The sequence below is a fragment of the Pocillopora verrucosa genome, chromosome 4, assembly GCF_036669915.1.
Source record: "Pocillopora verrucosa isolate sample1 chromosome 4, ASM3666991v2, whole genome shotgun sequence".
Classification (NCBI taxonomy): Eukaryota; Metazoa; Cnidaria; class Anthozoa; order Scleractinia; family Pocilloporidae; genus Pocillopora; species Pocillopora verrucosa.
The window spans coordinates 29,919,872-29,931,346 of NC_089315.1; the positions used below are offsets into that span (position 1 = coordinate 29,919,872).

At 35.5% G+C, this 11,475-nt stretch overlaps 1 protein-coding gene across 1 annotated transcript; it reads left to right on the plus strand.

The window, feature by feature from the left end:
• Window positions 1–5,334: 5,334 nt before the first annotated feature.
• LOC131779799 (dual specificity mitogen-activated protein kinase kinase 1) lies at window positions 5,335–9,665 on the plus strand. Its single transcript, XM_066166101.1, has 5 exons — window positions 5,335–5,538; window positions 6,149–6,385; window positions 6,769–6,830; window positions 7,002–7,047; window positions 7,954–9,665. The coding sequence occupies exons 1-5, from the start codon at window positions 5,500–5,502 to the stop codon at window positions 8,029–8,031; spliced, it is 462 nt and encodes a 153-aa protein (XP_066022198.1). The 5' UTR covers window positions 5,335–5,499; the 3' UTR covers window positions 8,032–9,665.
• The last annotated feature ends 1,810 nt before the right edge of the window (window positions 9,666–11,475 follow it).

Below are 11,475 nucleotides of genomic sequence, written 5' to 3' on the forward strand. Positions count from 1 at the left end.
CAAGACTTTGCATATGCAGGGCTCTAAGATCAATTTTTGGGTTGTGAAATATGTTTCTTACCCAGGTGTCAGTTGTATGAAAATTGTTCTCTTACAGATTTTAAAGGTTTAAGCTACCTTAGAGATAACCACAATATACACAGAGGTAGGTGTTGTAACCATGGTAAATTGTTATTGGTACAAAATTGCTTGTTCCATCCAGAAGGCAACATCCTCTTACTAATGAGTGCTGCAGTGTACATCTATTTAATAATATTATTAATGCATTGTACATCTATTTAATAATAATATATAGATTTAGCCAATGATATAATTATATAAGATAAGTGAATGATTAACATGTGATTGTTTTTGTTTACCGGTACTTCTTAATTAAGAGTGTAATGGATTTATTACCATACTGCAAGTTTTTTTCAGTGATGAGGTTGAATGATTATGCTTTACTACTTTTGAGAAGGATTGTTTGATGCTTCTGCTACATTCAGTCAAACCTGTATTAAGCAGCACCATATTAAGCAATCACCCTGTATTAAGCTGTTGGTAGTTTAAGTCCCAAAATCTTTTCCCATGAATTGCTGTAATTTTCACCTCAAGCCTGAAATACAGACAGGCCCAACAGCCTGTTTGAACAGTCACTTAAAGCAGAACCACACAAATAAAACTCAGAGTAACCTTTCAATTCATTTCATTCATTCTGTGTTTATCTTCCAAAATCAATGTTAGCACCTTAAGTTAAAATGTCCAAAGGATATTAAAAATTATCTTTCTTCTTTGGATTGTTAGGAAAATATTATGTGCGAACATCATGCAAGTCATTTGCTGGTCACCTTTATTGAACAGTCCCTCCACCATTCCCTATGGGTGACCACTTAATACAAATTGGACTGTAGATTGCAATGGGCAACCATCCAACTCATTTCTTGACAAAGATGTGAATCAAAGCAGTTGAGATATTGCATGCCTTCCATGATAGCTTTCCCTTCATTATTGATAGTGACCTAAAGTTGTGAGACAATTGATTAAATAAATGTATTTATCATTTGTACACCCTTGCGAACTGAATTCCTGGTTTTCTGGGAATTCCTAGGAATTCTCAAAAATTCCCAATTATGCAAATGACCCTTGCAAACTGAATTCCCAGTTTTCTGGGAATTCCTAGGAATTCCTAGGAATTCTCAAGAATTCCCAACTATGCAAATAAGCTCTGATTTAAAAAGCTTGGAGTTACTGGGAATTTCTGGGAAAGGAAGACTCCAGTTTTGTGAAGACTTGGAATTCCTAGGAATTCTCAGCTATACAAACTACCTATAATTTAAGAAGGGTGGAATTCTTGGGAATTTCTGGGAATTGAATTTGAGGCAATTTAAATACCCTGAGATCCACATAAATTCTAAGAAATTTTCAATACCTTGAATGTGAAGGTTTTAACAAAAAGAGTAATTTCATATGCTTAAAACTTTGGCTCAATAAAAGGTATGCTATACAAAATTTACCAAGAGATATACATACATGTATATGTTTATAACTTAAAGATCATGAAATTTATTATTCAAACTAAGTTTTAGTAAATCTCTACATTAATATGGATTTTCTCATGAACCAGTAGTCAATTATGTTAAATGGAATAGTCAATTATGTTAAATGGAATTGTCAATTAACCCAATGTACTCATATCACAGATTTGCTTTCTAACCTCAAAGGATTCTTGGATTCCATGATCATAAAATATCTTTATTGTGATGCAAAATGTCTCATGTTCACTGATGTGCCAAAATCATCAAACATTCATTAGCTGTTTCTTGGTACACAACTTCCACAATAATTACATTGTTATCTACACTAAAAGAACTTTGTTAGTTATGAACTTAAGTTACTTCCCTAACCTACATTACTGGTTGCCTTTGTTAAAAAACCTTGGAACAGTCAAGCTCAGTTGCCTCAAACACTGTCAGAGACTTTTTGCTGACATTTTTATTTTTTGTTGACATTATTTTTTTCTTTCTTCATGATTGTTGTTGCTGTTTTTTTTTCAGTTTTTTTGCTCTGTTTTTGTGACTGATTGCTGTAATCTGTTTTGCTGATTTTATTCTTACAAAACATTTTTGTAAGAGTTCCAATACTTGTGGATCATCCACACACTTTGCAAACATTTGGCATGCAGACAAGACAGAGGTAGTCAATGTTCCCTTTGAGAAAAAACACCTTTTAAATGACGTCTTCAGTTTACTTTATTTGAAACTCTGATCTGAAAATATTTTTAAAACAAGACTTGTTAGTAGCGAGAAGTACAAACCAAGTTTCCTTTCATAACTTAATGTCTTATATGTCACCATCACTGGATCTCCCAAAAAATATTACATCTTTTTATTTTTGGTGCAAAATACAAGTCCTTCTTTATATACAAATGAAAAGTGCAAGTCACACTTCAATGATAACAGCTCTAAAATTTACTTGTTGTTCTTCTCTGTCTATCAGCTATCAACAAAATTGTTTTATACTTTGGACAGTGCACAACTATTTGTGGACCAGAGTTCCAACGCGCCTCTGTAATCGCATATAGTTACATCTGTCTCTTGTACAAATGTTTCTCCTTTGTAAGACGCACTGGGATCATCTATGTATCTCTTATACTTCCTAATGTGGTATCCTTCTTTTATAAATATGAGGGTAAAAGACGATTTGTAATCGCATTCAAAATTGTGATTGGCTTGTGTTATTTCTCACCTTTGCCATGAACACAGCTCAAGTGAGTTTCGAGTCTTTGTTTCCTCGACAACTTTCTGCCACAAATCGTGCATTTGTAGTGCAATCCATTCTTGTCGATTATTTTTACATAGAGTGAGCTCACATCATTATTTATATCACCAAGGTATCTATCGTCTAGAAGCGTAGAACCGGTCGGAGAAGTCAGAACAAAGTTGTGCACTTTAATTAACACTGCAATCGGCATGCCAGCGGATTCACTTTGCTAGCCAATGACAAGTCCTAAAAGATCCACGTGATCATGCCCGTGTCGGAAACAAAGAAGATTCCATTTGGCGCTCATCTTTGAATGTACTTTTCATCGGTTGATCACTTTTCTCAACTGTTTCGCTTAATATAACATTTGTAAAGATAGGTTTTATTGTGGTTCAATGGGAAAACGCGAACAGCGTGAGTGTTGTAAAAGAAAAGAAAATCGTTGGCGCCGTGGAGTTAAAAGAAGGGACAACAGTTGACATACTGACTGGTACAAATAATGGTCGAGTGGCCATCTGTAAAGCTACGATTTTGAAAGTTCGTGGTGAGTAAAAAATAAGGATATTCGTTACGTGATCAAAATCTTATAAAAGAATAGATGTAACGGGTTGAATTAAGCTTACATAACGCTCGGCGCAACTGAAACTAGAATAATTCTGAGAATCGAATCGGTCACTTGCATGCCGCAGTTTCTTAAGCTTATGCTTTACAATGAAATAAATCTATCAGTAAGGTTTCAAGATTCCTTTAGTCACGTTTGGGAACACTCCAGATTCATAATAGGAACTGTTATTAAACAAACCTTATTACATAAAGAAGCCCTCCTTGGTAAAAACAAAATATTTTATTCAGCCCTCTTTTAATAAAATCTATGGGAGAGATGTACTAACTCCAATATAAAAGTAATTCAATATAAAAGAGATTTCTCAATTTGAGAATCCAATGAATGCCCTTTTCCTTATAGATATCTTAAAGACCTGGTCTGAGCTTTAAATATATATGTTGATTTTTTTTTTCAAATTCAGATGTTATGGAATCCAGATACAAAATGATCAAGCTTCTTGTAGACAACCTCATTCAAGGCCAACTCACTGTGAGCCCAAGGAAAAAAAATAAAAACAGCAGCTAAGTTTGCAGTTTAGGATAACTTCATTCTAATATATTGTTACAGTTACAACAGGATTTTAATTAAAAAATCAATTTTATTTTACTGTAATTAACCCCTTCACTCCCAAGAGTGCTTGGTTTTCAAATATAATTTAAGATATTGTATTTTATGGAAAAGAATCAACAGATTTTATTCACAATTTGTGTCAAACCAAATTTAATGATTAGGACTATATTATATGAATAGCTGTAATTGAGGATTAAACCGTATGAAGTTTTCAAGAAAAGAAAAATAAATCAAATTCCATCCTAATATTACAACATGTTGATATTAATAATTAATCAAAAATATTTTACATGTAAACCTTAATGAAGCTTGTAAATAAATTTCATTGAATACTTGAATTTTAGCTGGGTTTTTTTTAATTTAAAGTATTTATTTTATATCATTAGCCTCAAATTTTTACTTAAAATTCCCAGTAATTCTTAAACATTCCTAGAAATTCCTAGGAATTTTTTAAATTTACAGCTTTTCAGGGAAAGTCATTAGTGCTCTGAGTGGCTATAGACTTGGAATTTCTGGGAATTTCTGGGAATTTCTAGGAATTTCTAGGTTTTTAGAACCAGAGTTGTTATGGTTGGGAATTCCCAGTCTGAATTTACCGTGAAAATTCACAAAAATCCATTTTGCAAGGGCAACTAGATAGTTTTGCATACCTGTGAGCTCTCTCCGTCCACATCACAATCTCTTACTAACTGTAACATTTATGGTTGTCAGTGAGTTGTGAAGTAGAGGGAAAAAACAGTAAAGTAGATGGCAAATTTCATGATTACCAGCTCTTATTGAAACTTCTGAACATGTGCGATTGCTGCCTCTAAAAGCTGAAATCATTGGAATGTATGAAGCCCAATTTTTTAACATTATTTACCTAGTATGATTTACCTATCATAGTGGAACCATATTCTTGCCTCCTAACAAATTTAGGCATGTCTTGTCAAATTTAATAGTGTAATCCGGTAAAATTGTGGAATACTCCAACTTCATAAACTTTCTCAAAGTAGTGTGATCATCACAACAAGTGTTCCTTTTTGTTAATCAGATGTGAAGCCCTCAAATATTTTAGTAAACTCCCGCAGTGAAATCAAGCTCTGTGACTTAATAGTCAGTAGACAGTTCATTGACTCGGTAACCAGTCAACTCGCCGACGGACCAACTCGCCGACGCCAACTCGCCGACGTATAAAATCGAGTAGAGACGTCGGCGAGTTGGTCGTCAATCCAATACAACTTATTAGAAGTTAAACATACAGAAAAGTAAACGATATTTAGTAAAAAAACATTGGTGAACATTGGTGAACATCTAACAGAAGCTTAAACATTGGTGAACATTGGTGAACATTGGTGAACATCACCAATGACTATAACAGCTTAAGACGCGAACGAGTTATTGTGCGACGACAACACCGTAAAGACTCATCATGACTCATCAGTGTTTTTTTACTAAATATCGTTTACTTTTCTGTATGTTTAACTTCTAATAAGTTGTATTGGATTGACGACCAACTCGCCGACGTCTCTACTCGATTTTACACGTCGGCGAGTTGGCGTCGGCGAGTTGGTCCGTCGGCGAGTTGACCGTAATTCATTGACTCAATGGCAAATTCTTTTGTTGGCACACGATCTTACATGTTGGTAAGGAGAATATGTTGATAAGTTAAGTAAGTGAATGGTAGTTTTGGTATTATGTACTAAAAGAAATTACATGTTTCTAACCTTTATACCTCCTTGGAATGACCAATGAGTAATTTCTCCTTACCATATCAATAGCATTTCAACCAAAGAGGTGACAAGGAGAGAGAAAATATCAGCTGGGGATATTGTTTGATTCAAGGCCAAATTCTCATAGCTAGAATTATGATAAGTGTATAGCACACTGTTAGGTGAATTGACAGTGAGAATTTGGGAGTGAAAGGGTTAAAATGTAACAGTTAAAATCCAACATGGAAGCTAAGAAAACAAGAAAACAATCCACAGACAAGTTAAACTGAGGTGGAAAATGTGTGATAAGGAAGGCTTAAAGATGTTTCTGATACTTGAAAGGAGATACATGGTACATGTATGTCATTCATAGTTTGATTAAGTTCTGTAACCTAGAAAATTTCCTTCTAATCAAATAAATCTTAGAGATTATTTTTTCCAAGTGCATGAACTCTGAAAAGTAAGAATAAGCCATGAAAAGAGAACTTAAGATACAGAAGATTCACCTTATTTGCAATTAATCTTTGACATTTTACATTCTCAGCCTGAAAGACATCAAGGAGCTAACTACACAGTTCAATCTGACATTTGGAGTTTTGGATTATCATTGATTGAGATAGCAATTGGAAGGTATCCAATTCCACCACCTGAAGAAAACCAAAAAAGCACAAGTCCATCACATCTGAAGAGAATACCTCCAGGAACAAGGCCACCCAGTGGTGTGAGCAATGATGCAAGGCCAATGGCGATATTTGAATTACTGGACTATATTGTGAATGAGGTGATGCCAAAAGTCTTAACAGTAAACTGATGAAAGTCGTGTGAATCAATTTTTAAGGAATTTATCTTGCGAGTTAGTTAGAGGATGTGCATAAAATTTGTGTAAACAGAGTAAGCAAGTTGAATTGCTTTTCTTCCCTCCATTGTTCTGACTAACCAAATGTTTGAGTAACATATTGGTTGATCAGTTTGATCTCCTAATAATATCTTTGGAGAAGTGTGCATTTCTGTGTTGATGTTAAGTTTGCAGCAAGTTCAGGATTGCTGCATTGTGTAATCATCTCCTTTACTGCTGGGAAAATCTTTGTAGAAACTATGGTATATTATTGAAGAATGGTATATTATTGTCACTGAAGTTATACATTTTTGTTCTTTATTGGATAGCCTCCTCCCCAGCTACCACCAGAGCAATTTTCAGAAGAGTTTCGTGAGTTTCTCAACAAATGGTAGGCAATGTTTCCCACGCTCTTCCGTATGATGGTTATGAATCATAGTTATTGTCAAACTTGGACATAAATGTTTAGGGGAGTAAGTTGTGGTATATCCAGATGCACTGGAGATCAGGACATTCTAGAAAACAGCTAAATCTCACAGTGATCTATTTCAATCTGTTTCAGTCTTGTTAAGAATCCTTCAGAAAGAGCTAACCTCAAAGTGTTAATGGTAAGTTCTGTATGCTATGGAAAACATTTATTTTAAAATAAACTTGGAACTTTTCTTAGGAATTTTACAATAGCATCATGATTTTACCTTTTGAAATGGCAGCAAACCTCACCTTCAGTATGGCATGTAAAGGCAGCATTGAGTTCCAAACAGAAAAGTGAATAATTCATGGCCTGTATGAGGGGTAACAGGTGATGGGTGAGCATCCTATTCAGAGATTGGGCTTATAAGGCAGATTTGTGGTTACACAATTTTACTGTAGAACATTTTGCCAAAGAAGGGAACAACCTAGAAACATAAACTTCCCCTCTACATTTGAAAACTCTGCTGGGTCTTTCATCTAACCAGTTACTTTGCCCAAATTTGAAACTGAAGGACTTAACCCTTTATGCCCCAAAATCAGTATACACTTTCTCCATGGTGCTATCTGTACATTTCCTATAGTACTGAGAAAATTTATTTAACAATCAAGAACCTCTCAAGTTGGTTATTATTTCTTTTATCATCATGACCTTATTGTTTGCCTCAAGAGTGATACAGTGGAGTGAAACTGGATGCTAGTCACTCTTAGAGATTAAAGGGTTAAGGCTACTTTATTTTTAAAAAGGTGGAAAACCAAAAGTGTCACTAATAGCCCCATCCAGAAATTTATGTCTTATACTTTTTACCAGTACTGTTTATGAGATTAGCTGTAAGTTGGACAAAGGTAGCTTTCTTTTTGACTCTGGTGCTGGTGAGATATTTGGTGGTTGAGTGATGTGTTATTTTGTTCATGTTGAGTGGAGTCTACATTGGTTTTAAAATGGGACTGATTTCCAGAATAAAAGAGGGTTGCCTCAAAGCAAAATCATCTAGTTGAAAAAGCCTTAAAGACCACTGCTCTTTTACTCTGTCTTATTCTTCCAGGATCATGTCTTCATCAAGATATCTGAGTCAAAAAAGGTGGATTTTGCTGGCTGGGTTTGTTCAGTTGCTGGTCTATAGCGAGTGACTGGTTGCAATGCTTACTGATGAAAATGAAATGAATTGGAGTATTGGCACAGAACAAGCTTAGTACTCTTATTTAACTTGCATCAAGAAAATGACGGAATACATGAAAAGGTCTTATATGCATTGGAATCTATTAATTGTGGTGTGTATTGGATTCAGAGAAGCGAAAAACTGCCTTGGTTTGGGAGGGAATGTAAACAAGTTGCAGCCTCTTGGAGATGCAAACAATTATCAGAGTTGTTCAGGTATAGAGATTTCCACTACCCTGTAACTGGACGCCTTTGCATTGCAACAGTGCTGTTTACCAGGGAGTGCTGAGGAACTAAATGAAGATCTCAAAATCCTAGATAAGGCAATGATAGGATGGGACCAAGAGGGGTGGAGTTGGGCTAGGTGTTACATGTCCCCAGTCACCCCATCCTATCTGTCATAACTCTAGTTGCATGAAAAATAAGTGGATTTCTTTCTAATAATGTGATTATTGTATATTATTAGCTTTTTGGTGTATGCTGTAATTTCTTACTTTAGTTTTATTGAGGTACTATTTAAGGGTCACATTTAAATTGTTAAAAAAAAAAGGATGTAAAATCCTAATTGTAACCTCCCCCCTTAAGAGGTATTCCTTGATAGGCGTTCTCATTTGTAAGTACACCTACGTTCTTACCCCCTTAGTCTACATGCTCCGTCAATTAGATCACATTTGCACAATAGTTAGAACAAGTCGAGAATGGAGCAAGATTTTTCATCAAATTCTTGTCACCCAGTACTCCAAAATGTGCAGAGCTGTGATTAACTATGTGAAGAACTGAGAAGGAATTCTCAATTTTTTCCCTATTTTCTAGTCACAAGAAATTCTTTTTTTTTTTTTTAATTACAGAGTTCTTTAATTTGGCCAGATTGAAAAGGTTGATTGATTTTTCCCTCACTCAAGTCTTAGAGTGGAAAAATTACTCCCTAGAAGTGAGCTTACTTAAAAGGCCCTGAAATATTGTATAAGCTCGGAGATAATTAAAAAGGATGTTACAAGAATGACTGTCGTAGGAATCAGATATGACAGTTGCTGTACTAAATCATAAATTACTTTTTTTTTTGCATCGTCGTGGAGGACACAATAGTCGTCACATAATAGGGAGACTTCTCAGAAACATAGCTATTGGTACAAATGCATGCACATGCAGAGTTCCAATCTACACCTGACTCTTTTCAAAGAGGTTGGGAAGAAGTGCTCTTGTCCCATGTTCTTGAGAGAACAGGGGCCTGTTTCTGGAGAGAGGAAGTCTCTTTATGACCCCGAAAAAGCAGTTCTTTTATTTCTGTCTTTCGTTCAATTTGACAGTTTTGAAAAGCAAACGGGAAAGTTCTGGGTAGGAAACAAAATGAAATGTTTAAATCTTTTTTAGCTAAAGCCTTGACTGTTTTCCTTACATTTGAATTGCAAGATATTACTTTGGGTCTGTATAATTACCTTTCCACGTGACGCCAACATTCTGTGATGGAGCACTTTAATGAGAGCATTTGGTGGTTTAGTCAATTGTAGATACATTGAGTTTGCATGCTTCGGTAAATATGAGATACAAATGTAACTCCCTATAAACGAGGAGACATTATAACTATTGAAATTTCTTAAATTTTTGTTTATTCTGACGTCTTTATATTGCATTTGTTGGACTTTTTTATTGCTTATTCTGAACCTAATCAATTTAATTTTACATTGTCACAATTTCGAATGTCTAAACTTACCAATTTGCGACCTTGCCCCAAAATATAGCCAAGATCATGGGCAATGGTGTCTGTGATTTAGGTTATCATTTTATGTTGTTCATTATTAGTTCTCAAGTTCAAAACTGCAGAAGATATTCTTTAGAGAGCCAAACTTCAGGGGACAATCAATGATGTTTTTTCTACAGAAATGAAAACTCGAGGACAGTGTGGAGTTATTTCTCGTTTAACTTTGGGCAAACCTTTACGTTCTGTTACCTTCGACTGATCTTTCTTTTTAATGATGCGAAGGTTCAAAACTTGTTACCCCTTTCAAAATTTTCACAAATGTTTAAAGTATGATATTTTTTTGCTAGGAGTGAATTTTGGTTCATAACAACGACACAGGAATGGCTTTCAGCCATTATACTAAAAGTAGGCCGACTGTCGACTGAGATGAAGCAAAAAACAAATTCAGTGGATGAGGTCCATTGAAGAGGACTGGTTGCTTGGTTGAAAAGCAAGTGAATTGTACACTGTCTGTATTGCCTCTAAATGCCCTTTGATTCCTGGGCTGAAGCATTGGCTGCTCAATGCTGCGACAATTTGTGATTGCATATTATTTGAAACATGTAAACTTTCAGCGTTTGGTGAGATAAAGTTTTTAGTAGGAATGATCAGTTGAACTGGTTAGAAATATAGGGAGGGAGGGGCTCAGGGAGAGGCTCATCCTTCACCAGACCAATCGCATACCCCTCTTAGTAGTCCCCTGCGTAGTTCATTGGTACAAACAAACCTGTTTTCAATCTCAACAAAGCAAAGCAAATTGGATGTTACGTCATTTTTGGCTGACCTCGGAATGCAATCAATGTACTGTCGTATGGAGTAAATGGGAAGAGAAGTAAACTCTATGCACTATCGTTTTAACCAAATATTCCAATTTCATAACTATGAGTGCAAACTGTTGAGGGGTAACCGGTTTTAGTTTGGAAAAACCCTAGGGATCAAGGTTTCTATGCACTATTAGTAAACTATCTGCCGCAAGATTACAGAAAAACGTCACATGCATCATTACAGACCAATTTATATCAATGTTTGGAAGAGTAAGCGTTCTTTTGGGTAAAAAGGCATTCTGAGAGTTTGCGACACTATCGCCAGATGGCCAGTGGAAGTAATCAAGACCCTTTTCGAAATTTGGCTGACCTCGGAATGCAATCAATGTACTGCCGTATGGAGTAAAAGAGAAGAAAATTCAACACTATGCAATATCGTTTTAGCCAAATATTTGGTGTTCTTAACTAAGAGTGCAAACTTTAAAGGGTAACCGGTTTTAGTTTGAAATTACAAGCGTCCAGTAATAACTGAATAGGGAAGAAAAAGAGTTCAGACTCTCGATTTCCATCCATTTTCTTCTCTAATCATCTTGGTTCCACATATACCGATGTAATCACTCTATTTATTGAAGTATTTCATCAGGTGTAATTGCGGTGGAAGCAATTAAAATAACTGAATCACGGGCCTTCTTTTGATACTTCAGCAACTCAGAGGGATCAAGGTTTCCATGCACTATTAGTAAACTGTCTGCCGCAAAATAACGGAAAAGTGTCACATGCGTCATTAGAGACCTATATATATCAATGTTTGAAAGAGTCGGCGTTCTTTTGGGTAAAAAGGCATTCTGAGAGTTTGTGACACTAAGGCCAGGTGGCCCGTGGAAGTAATCAAGACCCTTTTCGAAAT